This window comes from Cibotium barometz, chromosome 40 (genome assembly GCF_041138505.1).
Source record: "Cibotium barometz isolate CiBa-2024 chromosome 40, ASM4113850v1, whole genome shotgun sequence".
In the NCBI taxonomy this organism is placed as follows: Eukaryota; Viridiplantae; Streptophyta; class Polypodiopsida; order Cyatheales; family Cibotiaceae; genus Cibotium; species Cibotium barometz.
In genome coordinates this window covers 14,450,401-14,465,584 of record NC_141085.1, presented here as the reverse complement: position 1 = coordinate 14,465,584, position 15,184 = coordinate 14,450,401, and the positions used below count along the sequence as shown (strand labels likewise).

The 15,184-nt window shown below is 38.0% G+C and overlaps 1 protein-coding gene across 1 annotated transcript; it reads right to left on the bottom strand.

The window, feature by feature from the left end:
• Positions 1–4,228: 4,228 nt before the first annotated feature.
• Positions 4,229–5,425, bottom strand: LOC147615232 (uncharacterized). The gene has a single exon (XM_086778903.1). The coding sequence runs from the start codon at positions 5,368–5,370 to the stop codon at positions 4,318–4,320; it is 1,053 nt and encodes a 350-aa protein (XP_086635029.1). The 5' UTR covers positions 5,371–5,425; the 3' UTR covers positions 4,229–4,317.
• Between the last annotated feature and the right edge of the window lie 9,759 nt (positions 5,426–15,184).

The following is a 15,184-nucleotide window of genomic DNA, read 5'->3' as shown; positions in this document are numbered from 1 at the left end:
AGTGGGTGGGGAAGAAACTAGGAAGAAGTGGATCATGGGGATGGTCTAGGGTATGCCATGGAGTTAGGTTAACTGGTATAGCTCAAGACCAATCTATAGAGCGAGATGCAGGATAAGGTGATGGGAAGCTTTAGGTAGCCCTGATACCAAGAAACTTGTCTAGGTGACATGGAAAATGATAAGCGATGTAGAGGTTGATTTTGGAAGACGTGGTGTGGACCCTTCAACTTTGAGGTAGTTGGTTAGAAGTAGTTTGTACCCTATGAGGGACGGTATAAGTGTGAAGATTCCATGGAATGATTGGCATGGGTAGATGGAGGTCCAAGATAACTTACCATGACAGTATATGATGCCCAGATCACATAGCATGATGCCTAGAGACTGGGATGTTTCTTGACAAATACGTCGGGTAGGGCGAGGGGTTGTTGGTGTTAAATGGGAGTCAAAATAGAGGATATAGGGAGGGAAGCTCATTGGAGGAACCTTCAAGGTCAAGGGTTCTCCAAGTGATGGGTTATATCATATGGGCCATGCTTATACTCATCATGATCCCCCCATCTAAAGGTGTACCTACTAGAGGGTTGGCATTGATGAGGTTAGTTACAGATATATGTGTATATGCATGCCATGTAAGATGAGAGGTTGGCATTGATGAGGTTAGTTATAGATGCATGTGTATATGCGTGCCATGTGAGATGCGAGGTGATAAAAAATATGATGCTACCCGAAGTGAAATATGCAAGTGATGTGCACGGGCATTAGGGGAAGGTTTTCCTATGTGTATACACTTCTCCAGTACAAATACTTCTCCAACTTAATTGCTTTCTATTAGAAATTTATGCATCTCTATGTGGTGTGGATACTGGACATTTTACTGGGGATTATGTCTATATGCGTGCCATGTGAGATGTGAGGTGATAAAAAATATGATGCTACCCGAAGTGAAATATGGTTTTCCTATGTGTATACACTTCTCCAGTACAAATACTTCTCCAACTTAATTGCTTTCTATTAGAAATTTATGCATCTCTATGTGGTGTGGATACTGGACATTTTACTGGGGATTATGTATTTTTTCCATGTTTACTAGTCATGGGTTACTGCTCTCGGCCAACTTTTGGTGGTAGTTGGCTAGCTACATAGCCTCCTTATATAAAGGCCTTCACTCATCACTTCTTTATCATCTAATCCCAAGCACATTATAACCCCATTTGCTGGCTATTTCCATTGTAAGCCTCTTGCTAATCAACAAGGGGATCTTGTTCAATAATTTCTCTCTCTCCCTCTCTCTTTCTTTTTATATGCTTTCGCTTGTGCATACTCCAACATGGTATCACATTTCTAGGTCCTAGCTGCAACCATCATCTGTATTTTGATCCCCTCCTTCCTCTTGCATTTTTCTACTACTACTCCTGTTGCGTTCTCAAGTTGTTGTGTTTTCTTCAAGAGGAGCTGTTGTGTTTTCTATGTGCCTCTTCACATCAATGTTTTTCTTCTATGGTGCTCCTTCCTCATGCAACCCCTGCAAGGTGACAAGGTGCAAGTCCAAGGTGGCTGCATTTTTTGCTTTTCTAAGCATCTTCTACAATGGTGGTTGGTGGTGTAGTGGTTGTTTTTATAGTCAAGAAAGCTTCTAGAAGACTATGACCAAGACCAAACTCTTTCATCAGTTTCGAGGAAAGAAGGTGTGACGAGTTTAGAAAAATACACTCAAAACTCGTGCCAAATCTGAAATTCAGTTTGAGACCCTTCGAATTGATCTGTGGATCAAGATTATAGAATTCGAATTGATCTGTGGATCAAGATTATAGAATTTGAGGAATTCTGGTATGAAATTGAGAATTCTGATCAAGAAGTTTTGGGGATACTGATTCAAGAAATACTCCTTGTATTCAAAAGAAAATCAAACTGAAAACTTGCTTAGAAACCATGTTTTCTTAAAGGACTGTCTTACGCCAGAATGCTAGAGGGAGCATTTGGTATATGTTTTTCTAAGGGAAGTTCGGGTGCAAACAACAGCTGGCAGGGAGTGTTCAAAGGATGGCTCACGTGGCAAAGCCTGCCCAAGTCTTGACCAGCCTCGGTATGGTGGAAAAATGGTGCGCTTCCGGTACGATGGGCGAGGGCCGACGAAGCGGTCCCTGAGTGAAGTGCCAGGACACCTAAGGAGGATCCTGGAGGGTTCTAACTAGGAGATGCACGAGCTCGCAGTGCCTATGACACCCATGCGTATGTCATGGAAGATATGTATGATGGACAAAATGATTATTGTAATCTGTTACTGGATCTTTTGCTGACTAGTTGGTCTCAACGGAGAGTCCAGAGTGATACTGTTTTTTGAGAAACAAGGGACTGGATGGAATTTTTGAGTTATGACATCTGTAACCAATAACTGTTTGTCAATGGATTATTTTATATGTTAAAGTTTTAAAGAGGAGTGTGTGCGTATCTGTATTCGAAAGCAAAAATTAATAAAGGCATTCAATTATGGGTGGGTGAGTAATTGTCTGGTTCTACCGATTCCAGTGGTTGGGTAACCCATGGGCCGGATGGGGTTAGGCTGGAATCAGTGAAGTTTTAATAATTAAATTGAAATAATAGGAATGCGCTTAGAATTCGAGTAGTTAAATAAAAACCTGAAGAATTTCTCAAATGAGTAGATCAATGGTTGTGCCTGACTTCGGTTAGGAAAAAAGCGTTGATTTCCTCAAATGATTAGATCAACGGCTCTACCTGATTTCGGTTAGGAAAAAAGCGTTGATTTCTTCAAACCAAGTCAGTGATAGTTTTCCTTCTATCTGGTTTAATCAGGTGACGGATAGTTTAGTCTCTTGACCCCGTTAGAAAATTCATTAAGAAAAGCAAAAAGGTGGAATCGACCCCGTTTTTCGGGCAAGGGAAATTTTTTCGGTTTCGGTTTCGGAATGATCACCAAATTAGTCTCGTGTCTGGACATTCGAGGGCGAGGCCCCGAGTGGGAAACCCTGCCCTACGCAAGAGGAAGCTACTTCCGCTGCTAGCAACCGGGAATCCGGTGCGTGGAGGGGGCAGAGGGGTCTCACATTCACACAGATAGAGATCTAGATGGAGCCCTCATTGGCTTCTCCAAATTGCCTAGTATGTCATGTCCCATTGCAACTTGATACCAAAATATCATCACATAGACAGAGATCTAGATGGAGTTCTCATTGGCTAGTATGTCATGTCCATAGCAACTTGACACCCAAATATAGTCACACAAACAAAGATCTAGATGGAGTTCTCATTGGTTGGTATGTCATGTCCATCTCAACTTGATATTCAAATATCTTCACATAGATAGATATCTAGATCGAGTCCTCATTGGCTTCTCTAGATTGCTTGGTTTGTCATGTCCATCTCAACTTATAAGCTTTAAACCCCTCCTCCAACACCCATGCTTTTTATATGTATCTCCATAAAATTAGATCCTTGGCTCTGAGGCTAAAATTGTGTACATAACACTAACCTGGGTGGAAGCCCCATCCATACCTTGCAATTCCTTGCTTGGACTTACTTTCCCTAGGTTTCTTAACAACAGATCACATCAAGACTCCTTCCAATGGCAGCATGTTTGGCTCGATTCCTACAGTGGTGTGGCTGAGAAATAGTTTTTACCAACAAATTTTCAACTAGTTTTTACTTTTGAGGTAGTTAATGTAACCATACCAACCCTACGTTTTGGAAGGGTTAAATTCACAACTAGTTGCCAAAACTAGCTTGGGCCTAGCTTGGGTCTTTAAGAGCTAGGTTGCCAACTCAAATAGCCCTCCACTAGTAAGCAAAACTAGCTCTTTGGGAGCGAGGTTGCCAACTCATATTGTGAGAATTGTGAGTTGTGAATTTGCAACCAGTGTCAGAAACAAAAACTATCCTTTAGTATAATTTTCACAGCTCCAATTGAGAAAAACGCTTGTAATTTTGTTTAGCCTTGAATTTAAAGGGTCAAAATTTTGAAATTCATAAAACTAACCTATGCATTTTTCTAATAAAAACAGGTTGATTTTAAGGTCATCCCTTTTTGTTAAACTGGTTAGAAACACTGTTCGCAACCACGTAAAATTAATGGCAGTGGGAGCCAGAAAATCTACATCCAAAGGAACGAGATGCGTGGTTACTCTAGAAAGCTTGATTAAGATTTCAATTAATTCATCGAAGAGATAGATATAACAGCACAAAAACAATATATTATATTCAACGATATGGCGATATAGTATAAACCCTATGCTAAACCTTCTCTCTCACAGGAACTATGGCGCAAAAGTTTGTTCTCCTTCATCTCCTGATTTCATTTTATTATTAATACCTACCATGACCTTCAAAACTGCCCACATACGAGGTGTCAATGAAGCTAGGAGTACCCTCCACTTCTGATGAAAGCCCATATTCCAAAGAGGAAGGAGGGTTTACAAAGGGGTCAGAATTTGCAGAGCAAGTTGAGTAGCTGTGGTGGCTGGTGATGTCTGTCATGGCTAGAGGAGGCTTACTTTGATCATAATTTGTTGCAAAATGGGGAGACTGCAGATTAGAGTAAGGTGGGGAGATGAAAGAGGTGCTTGCAGGTTGTCCGAGGTGGGAGGTACAGGGTGAGGGGAGGGTGGGAGAAGAAAAGATGAAGGGGTTAGGGTTAGGGTAAGGATTAGGATTAGGGTTAGGGTTATCAACCACATAGCTGAGTGTGTGGTGATAAGGGATCAATGGTGGCATAGATATAAAGCTGGAAGAAGGTAAATACATTTCATCATTAATTGAAGGCGTAAGACTAATGGTGCTAGAATACTGTGTGGCCATGTGAGCAAGTTCTGAGCTCGTACTGTGGTGGGTGGTGGAGGAGTTGAAATGAGGTGCAGAGGTGCAGTCCGTGTTGTTCGTATGAGATGGACTGGAGAGAGAGGCGGAGTCCGCGTTGTTCATATGAGATGGACTGGAGAGAGAGGCGGAGTCCGTGCTGCTGTTGATGTAGAGCCAAGCGGGGAAGTTGGTGCGAGCGTTGTCGCGGCCGCGCATGGCCAGTGCCGCTCGGTCGTAGGCGAAGGCGGCCTCCAGGGCGGTGTCGAACGTACCTAGCCACTTGCGCTCTTTGGTGGCTGGGTTGCGGATCTCAGCAGCGAAGCGGCCCCACCTGCGCTGGCGGACGCCCCGGTAGCCGGTGCTGCAGACCGCGCGCTTGCTGTTGTGGGCGCCGCTGGAGAGGGCCGCGGCGCGGCCCGGCTGGCCGATGTGGTAACTGTGGTGGGCGAGTAATGGCGGCTGAAGCTCGGAAGATGGCCAGAAACACTGTGCTGCTACTCTAAAAGGCAAGTCGAGTGCGGGCGAAGGCGGCCCGTCGACGGGCCGCCGCTCGCTCTCCATGCTAACCCTTCTCTAATTTCACTCCGACAGAATGGTTGTATCGTCACAGAAACAAACAGTGATTTGAGCTTGAACGACGAGGCGGCGGCCCTGCGTTTTATCTCCTCTGCCCTAATGCAAGATGTACAGTTTGAATTGCACGCACGCCCACACTTCAGGTCCCGAGATTCTGCGGTAAATTGTGCCGTGTCATAATTAGGGTCTTTACCCGGCCATCTTTCTTCACAATTTCTGCCGTACCGCCTTTACACACCTGACCGCGCCCATACTTCTTCTCACGTAGTACAATGGACGGAGATTGACCTGTCCGTCATTTTGAATTTTGTAACCCACCATAATATCATGCATGATGCCGGCCCACGCCCATCATTTTGAAGTCTATCGCAACACACGATTGGGAGGTTGTTCTCACGCAAGCCACTCGTGCTAAGAAACTCTAGGGAATGTGCAAATACCCTAAAACTGTGTAAGAAAACCCATTCTTTGGTGTGTTTTGACTAGGCAATCTTTGGCCTCCTAAGATAAGAAGATGCCTACTAGTAGCCAAAATTTGTTTAGGCAATGACCAAGTGCCAACCTATGAGACCCTAAGATGTTTGGAGTTTTGAGACGTAGCAAATATATATATGGTTAAGAACTAGAATAGGAATGTCAACTATATAGTCCATGTGGGCAATGTAATTCCGGGGGCAATGTAATGATTGTTGAAAAGTACTAAGTTTTCAGTGGGCAATGGAATGATTGTTTAAAAGTTACTTTCCACTTAATTATTGCTTGGAAATCGAGCTTTGAACAAGTGATTTTCTCTACTCATGTAAACATGACAAGCTTGGCAGGCTTTACTGCACCTTGAAACAATGAGTCATAATCATACCTTCCATTTCTAGTTTTCACTTGGCTACACGCACAAGACAAATGTCCCAAAATAATTCATTAGCTAACAATCTCTTGGACAACGTTCTGATAGTGGGATGGAGGATCTTTTTGTTGGTTCTTAGTAATGTGCATCTACACATATACGATGATTAGGTAGGAGAAACATGGTGGCAAAATTTGATATCCTCCTATTCATGAAATGCATTAGAAGCAAGGAGTAGTGGTACACCTTTGATTGAAAATCTTTGTTAGGATGATTTTTTTTGCCAAGAACAATATTTAGTTTTAATTCAGAAAAGTACACTACTTTCCAAAGTACATGTTCAAATATGTTGATTATAAGAGGAGAGAAGGGTTCTTGTTATATGTAACAAATGCTACTTTTGTGGCTTTTGGTAAAAAAATGCTACTCTTCTCTAAGAAAATACACCCAATACAATATAGTAGTTGCTTTTTAAACTTAAAACAAGAGCCAAAAGGGCTTTAAACGTTTACTTTTTGAAGGCCATGATTTAGGCTCTTTTTAAAAAACAATTTACTTTTTTACTTCCTCAAAGAATTTTTAAGCATGTCAAAAACACCACAAAAAAATTATCCATGTATATGCAGTTCATTTTTTAGAATATAACATCAATTAAAGATATGCTTAGAACTATTTAAGCCCCTTAGAGTCAAGTATGTTGAGAACTAGTTAAGCCTCTTTTAAGGCTTTCTTTGTCGTTTTAAAAAGCACCAGACCCAACTTTCAGTTTAAAAAATCCTACCCAAATTTTTCTCTATATTAATTAGACACACTTGTGTAGTTTCTCATCACTTCTAGAGCCCCAAGTACAAAGGTCATGTGCCTTTCCCTCTAAGCCTGCATTGCCCTGAAGAAAGAAATAGAAACTAATACCAACTCAAGATGGGCTTCCTATGTTCAAAACAATCTACTAAAAAAATTATAGTAGCTCCAAACAATGTAGTCTATGCAGTCAATTTTGGTATCTCCGAAGAATGTAGTCTATGCACTCAATTATGGCATCTCCAAAGAACATAGTCACGTGCACTCAATCGTGGTAGCTCCTAAGAATGTAGTCTATGCACTTAATTCACATGCAAAAGTGAAATCTACAAAGAGGATATGTGTCTATGTTTGTGGGGTTAGTTTTGCCTTTATAAACCACACATTAGTGGGGAAGCCGATGGAAGCCGTAAGCAAGACATAATAAGACCTTTAAAAGAGCCGATAGATTGTTACACTTTTCATATATACTTGAAAGATTTTGTGAGGGTTGAAAAGAAAAATATTCACCAACTTGAAGTGGATAAAAAACTAACACTTATTTCACTTTAACTCTCTTTATTATTATTATTATTAAAAGTTTGGTGAATGAGAAATTAAAACTCACACAGTCCATCTTTACAAAGCACCACCTCAAGTGACCAGTGGGGCAACCTCATGCATATAGACTTCAAGCATCCTCTTAATCTAAAATGTAAATTTACTCTATGCCTTTCAGATTAAAAATTGAAGGATTCAAAGCACGAACATTTCAAAAATTGAAGGATTCAAAGCACAAACATTTCAAAAAACTAATTAATTTATGGTCACAATTTTAATGTTTTTGCTATAAATGGAATTATGATACTCAAAATTTGAATTTATCTATGCATCAATACGATTGGCTTACTGTTACCAAGGTGAGACATATTGGTATTTCGAAGGCCTTCATAATATATAAGGGAAAATAAGAGGTTTTTATAGGATAAAAACAATACTTTATTCAAACATAAGAATTATTTTACATTATTAAAGATTTATAATTTTGAATAAAAGAAACGAATAGAAATAATGTGTTGTTCATTGTAATTAGTGCAATATACTACGATTTATTGATTTTGATATTTTTTCATTGATATTTTCATGTAAAAATGAGAAAGAAATGATCTGTTAAATGTTGCAATTATTAGCATGGCAAAGAATTAAATCTTCTTCCTTATCTTAATTTTTCTAGTTGAAATGTGATATATTGATGTAGCTTCTTTTCCTACTTTTGTAAATGCTACACCTAAATAATAGTTCTAGTGAACACTTAAACTTTTATCATAGAGAACAAAAACTTAAAAATTTAAGAAAGGTATTAAATACCTTAACCTTTAGTTCTTTTATCCTAGAGAATACTTTAAAATTTGAGAAATGTATTAAATACGCGGTTGGCCTTCAAATTTCAACCCACGATGGAGGTATCAAATCGAACGGAAGAAAGATTTAACATTTTAATGTATAACAAGGATAGATACCTACATTCCTACATACATTAATATATTGTTTATATTTATGAAGGTATGTATATAGGTGAGTTGGTAGGTAAGTAAGCCTTTATATAAATATATATATATATATTTATGAATGTATGTATATAGGTGAGTTGGTAGATAGATAAGCCTTTATATATATATATATATATATATATATATATATATATATATATATATATTAGTTGCTACGTAGACAAGCATATACATATAAGTGTACATTCGTACATTTACGTATGTATGAGTGTATGTATATCTATATACGTATGGATGCATGAATGTATTATACATGCATGCACTCACGCACGCACACACACACATAGAGAGAGAGAGAGAGAGAGAGAGAGAGAGAGAGAGAGAGAGAGAGAGACATATAGAGAGAGAGAGAGAGAGAGAGAGAGAAGAAAAGGGGGGAAAAGAAAAGGTTAAGGTATATATATATATATATATATATATATATATATAGAGAGAGAGAGAGAGAGAGAGAGAGAGAGAGAAGAAAAGGGGGGGAAGAAAAGGTTAAGGGACCCCAACCTTCAATTAGAAGGGACCCCAACCTTCAATTAGAAGGCCAAATTTAACTTTGACCATAGCTAGCCTCTTCAAATTCACATAAATATGCATATCTATATATAAAAAAATTAAAATTTTTAGGATTGATGGCTTTCTATTTAGAAAGGGCTCGACAAAAATGGCATTTCAATGTATTTTTACATTGAGCTGAAATTTAGAAAAACAGGCTAAAAATATATCAAACCTTTTTTTTAAAAAAAGCGATTCAAATTTACTAGGTTTTAGTTAAAATACAGGCAAAATATACAAATTTAGCACAGAAAACCGGGTAGTTTATAAGCACGTCGTTATGTTGACCGGTTTAAAACAATGGCTCCATGAAAGGATCTGCGTCGGACGACATGCATGATGCAGCGGCCAGCCGATGCATGTACCTGTGTAACCTGTACTTGCATTCTCGTGTTTTGGGCGCTACTCTCGGGATGGGCTCCCTTGGAGGTTGGCAGAGGTCGTCCCTGCTGCGAGAGTGACGCTGGAAACCCCATCCCAATGACCGCCTTATAACGGTACCGGGAAGTGCTGTGCCAAAATCTTGAGAAGATCAGGGGCATGGAAAGGCGACGGCGCATCGGCAATTGGTGTCAGTTGGTGATTCGGTGGAGACTGGAGTGTATTGTACGAGCAGGCAAGTGAATGGCGACTGGCCGCAGTTGAGCTTCAGGAATCAGGTCTCAAATAAAGTCTGTGTGTGTGTGTGTGCACTGTTGGGTGGGTGCGCGCGCGCAGACGCGCACACACACACAGACGCGCGCACACACACACACACACAGAGAGAGCATTTGGGATCGAATCCTGAGCGCCCTGTCGCCCCTTGGCGGCCCTTTAACGTCAATTTTGTGCGTTCGCCCGAGTACAGTACCTCCTATCCCTTCACGCTAGCCATAGCCATAGCCACCAGCGCCAGTTTGCCCACTCTGCCACCCCTTCCACGGCCTTTTGTGCCCGAAAACGACCCCATGTCCCCGCACAACATTGCAAATTTACAGCAATATTCATGATTATACAGTGGGATGCCTACTAGCTACTAGCTCTGAAGTACCACAGTCAAGACCGGACGTTCAACGCGTTCTCAATTTGCAAGCCCCAAGAAGTTCCCGTGTAAAAATCTCGATTAGAAACTTAGATATCTTTTTTTGATTAAGGGTTCAAATTAGGGGATGACCTTTATTTTCAAGGGACATACCTAAAGGTTGAGAGTGACCATAACCTTTAAATTAAGGGTTCTATTATGTATAAAATTCTAGCCAAAGTCATTGCCATCAGGATTACCCTTGTATTGCAAGAGGTGATATCTAAAAGGCAACATGGGTTCATCAAAAGTAGGTCAATCTATGATAATATATTTGTAGCTATGTTAGGCAGAGATATTGCTCTAAAAACCCATCAGAAGTGTGTCATGCTACAACTTGATCTGGAAAAAGCTTATGATAGAGTGCATTGGTCCTTTATGGCTAGAGTGATGGAAAAATTAGGTTTTGGACTCAAAATGGCTACTTGTATTTACACTCTCACTTTGGGAAGCAAGTCTAATGTTTTGGTGAATGGTAGAGTGATTGGAGGCTTTGGTATCAATAGATCTGTGAGGCAAGGATGTCCTCTTGCCCCTTTGTTGTTTGCTATTGCTTCTCATCCTCTGATTGTTGCTTTGCAAGATGCCTATTTGAAAGGGACTGTAACTGGATTAAGACTGAGACATAGTGAGTAGCTAGTCATTCAATGCTTTTGCTGATGACTTATTGTTATTCTTGAAGGCTAATAATGAAAATTTGAGACAGGCTTTAAGCATTATACAGGAGTTTGCAGATGCCTCTGGATAAAGGTGGAATATCCAAAAGTCCAAGATTATAAGTCTTTCTGAAGACAATGACTTTGACTTGGAGAGGTGGGGATGTGAGGTTGTTAAAAGAGGGCAGATTGTCAGACATCTGGGAGTCCCTTTTGGAGTGGATGTCACAAATAAACAATTGGTGGACTAGGCCTTAGACAGATTCATAGGAAAGTTAAAGAAGTGGGAAGGGGTTAGAATTCCTTTTCATGATAGAATTGTTATTTGCAACACTGTGTTGAATGCATATATAATGTTTTTATGCCTTGTGTTAGAATTTGGTAAAGGCCACTGGAAGAGAATTTTGGGTCCTATTAGAAATTTTATGTGGAGAAATGGCAAAGGTGCTAGGAATTCTAGCCTAGTTGGCCTGGGATAAACTGTCTGTGCCAAAGGGTGAAGGGGGGATTGGTATTGTGCATTTACAAACTCAAACTTTAGCAAGGGTGGCTTTGCTTCTTCCTAAGTGCTTATGTCAAGAAGAAGTATGGACAATAATGGTAAGAGAAGTTGTGGAGGCTTCCTTGGTTTAGTCAAAAGGGAGTTGGTAGGGTTTGGATTGGAGGGAAAAACTATTTTCTTATGCCCCTTTGAAAGTGATTGGGTCTCCCTTTTGCAAGTGGTTGTGTAATAATTGGAAGGATGCTTTGAGTTTGATGTATTTGGATGGGGGATGCAGAGCCTTAAGGAACTCAATGCTCAGCTTGGGTGTATGGTGGTCACATAAATTCAACCCACCATTGGGCCTTTTGGACACCTATTCTGCAAGGAGACTGAATAATAGAGGACTAAAAAGACTGGCTAATTATACTGGGATGGGTTAGTTGTGGGGTGGAAAGAGCTAGATCTTCGAGTCGGATAAGATTTTTCCTGAACTATCTTTCTCGAAAAGGTTTGATAATTCAGTTACTATTTTACTGAATTTCTTTCTTTGAATATTCACTTAACTAATTTCTAAATTAGTTACGAATTCCAATGAGGAATAAATTAATCATTTATCTGAATATTTCAATCTCGATAGATTTTTTGAATTTTCTTTTTACAATCCGTGTGAATATAAAACGATAGAAGTTTCTCTCTTAGAGTATTTAATTATTCATTTATCAAATACTCATAGAATTTAAGAGAATTCTAATTTTGATATAAAAATTCTTTATGTATCTATTTATGCATAAAAATCAACTTTAATGGGAATAACACTTTTATATTAAAAAATCCTTTTATGCATCTATTTTTGCATAAAATCAAATTTAATAGGAATAACACTTTTAAAATAAAAAGAATTTCTTTATGCATCTATTTATGCATAAAAATCAAATTTTATAAGAATAACACTTTTATAATAAAAAATTTCCTTTATGCATCTTTCTATGCATAGAAATCATATTTAATAAGAATAACACTTTTGTAATTAAAAAAATTCCTTTATGCATCTTTCTATGCATAAAAATCAAATTTAATAAGAATAACACTTTTGTAATAAAAAAATTCCTTTATGCATCTTTCTATGCATAGAAATCAAATTTAATAAGAATAACACTTTTATAATAAAAAAATTCCTTTATGCATCTTTCTATGCATAGAAATCAAATTTAATAATTAATATCACTGATATCCATGCATATTCATAGGTGAATATGTACATGGAGTAATTAGAATATTTCTTTTAGGTGCAAAAATGGTGGGAATTACTCTTTTGGAATAACATAAAAACAAACTTTCTTTTTCATAGAATTATGGAAAATTTTGCCATAACCTCCTTTGTATGGCTGACCATTTCTCATTTTTATCTTTCTTCACTTAACTTAATTAACCCAATTTAGAATTATAGAACTTTAATCTACATAATTTTTTAAATTCAAGAGAGTAAACAATAAGAAGAGTTTAATTAATCACTTAGTTAATCTTTCTAGGATTAAGAAAGGTTGGAATGCAAAGAAGAGAAGGGGGTGGCCTTTTCATCAAAGGCATAGCATTTGAATTTAATTCAATCATTTGCAAAACATAAAAATCAAGACATAAAAATCATTTGCAAAACATAAAAATCAAGAAAACCATAGATTTTTCATTAAAATTCGTAAAACAAAGTACAAAAATTAGCTTACATGGAGCTTATAAGCTCTCCTTTGGCTTGAGAGATTGAGGGTTCTACTCTTGTTTGAAGCAATAGTGGCCACCAATTCACTTTGGAGAGGATTAGGCAAAAAACAATTGAATTATTAAAAAATTCAATGTAGATGGCTCAGGACACGAGTAGAGTAACAGTGCATAAACACCATTAAGCTTTTACAAAAGGGGGAGGCTTCTATTTATAGGAAAAAGTGAGCCTCTAACCAAGCAAACTGATTCTAGAATTTTCCAGATCAGTTTGGTCAATTTTTGACCATATTTGGGTCAGTTCAGCTTACTTTTTGGATCTAGATTTGAAATTGGAGAGAGGAGAGATAAAAATATCTCATTTTATTGATTAAAAATTGGGAGTAATGATGAGAAAAAGATGCCTACTTCATGAGGGGAGATCCCCACACTGAGGTGTCAAAATTTAGTTTTTTAATTCTTTTCTTTGGTCCTTAGTCCACTCTTCATCTTATGTGAGCATTTACTCATTTTTGGGGGGTTTTTCTTTTATTCTTCAATTTATCTCCTCCCTACATTTGGATTAATCTCATTGGCCTGTTAAACCTTTGTTTGGACCTTAATCCAAATTTTTTTGAAAACAGGGGCTCTTAGGCTAAGGTCTTTTGTGCACATTATAATTTATTTCTAATGCACCACCTTAGGAATTTCTTTTTAAACTTCTGTTTCGAGGAAATTTATTTCAATAAGAAGGGATATTTTTCCATCCAAAGATATCTAAAAACTAAATTATCTCTCTCTAGAATATTTTCTCTCTCTAGGCCAAAATTAGGTAGAAACAAGATCTTTTATTATTCTGAAAAGGGGATTGATTACAGGGGAAGAAACTGAATTATCTCTCTCTAGAACATTTTCTCTCTCTAGGCCAAAATAGGTAGAAACAAGATCTTTCATTATTCTGAAAAGGGGATTGATTACAGGGGAAGAAACTGGACATCTTGAGGGGCTGGGGAGGAATCTTACAGTGAAGATTTTTGGATCTCAAGAAGGCTTACATGTTGCGAAAGGAAAGCTCACCACAATGAGAGAATGTGGGTTTTTGGTTTTGCACCATACAAAGAGCTTGGCCATGAGGTATAAAAGTTGCAATCTATGTTAGAGGGTTGAATCAAAGAAAATAATGGAGGTGGAGAAATGCATGGCTTACTAATTTGCTCAAACCAACTACTAAGGGTATGGATGTATCTTTGGTCAAAAGACTAAACAAAAGATGGGACTCTAAATAGTCCAAAGCCTATTGGAGTGGCCCTTTAAAGCTATCTAGGGAGGGGATAGTTCTTTCAACAAAATTTCTTGAGAAGCAAAATGAAAATTGGCAAACAATATCTCCCAACAATCTCTCTCTCTCTCTCACTCTCTCTCTCTCCCCAAAAAAAGAAACTTCAAGGGTCATTTTTAGCAAATCTTTGTAATGCTTCCATAGCATTTGACAATCACTAATCTAACATTGGTATCATCACTACTATATTTCATATTATGCTAATATAGAAATGCTTACACCATAGCATATACCATAGCTTTGGTAGTAATATAGTGAACTGCAACCAATTTATAAAAAAAGATATGCTAGGAGATTTTTTTGAAGTGTATAAAAACTATGCTAGATATAATCATAAACTAGATCCCAAATACATAAGGTTAGATATAATCATAAACTAGAACCCAAATTTTATAAGGTTAGACATAATCATATAAACACTACATTAGATATAATCATAAGCTAAAACCCAAATACATAAGGTAATTTTAGTACTATTGTTAGCAAATATTTACAAATTTGAGTTTAAATCATTTTAAGGTGAGCTAGGGCTTTTATGGTCTCCATCTTGCAACAAATTCGTGCCTCCCAACTAGTTTATGTCCAAGTCTAGCATATCAATATCAGTGTTACCTATATTAATGACTATCCCGATTCCATATTGGTAACCACTCCATAGGTTAACATGGTTTCACCTACGTTCAAGGCCAAAAAACTTTTGACACTATAAATAAATCATGTTATTATCTTGGGATGTTTCCATTCATTTTTAATGGCATAGAGAAGAATTTATGCTTTTGGAATCAGTGAATGGTATATAATTCTCTAAGATTGTCAAACAATACACA

Excerpts from the sequence above, each read along its gene's own strand:
- LOC147615232 (XM_086778903.1), bottom strand. The coding sequence starts at position 5,370 with ATGGAGAGCGAGCGGCGGCCCGTCGACGGGCCGCCTTCGCCCGCACTC.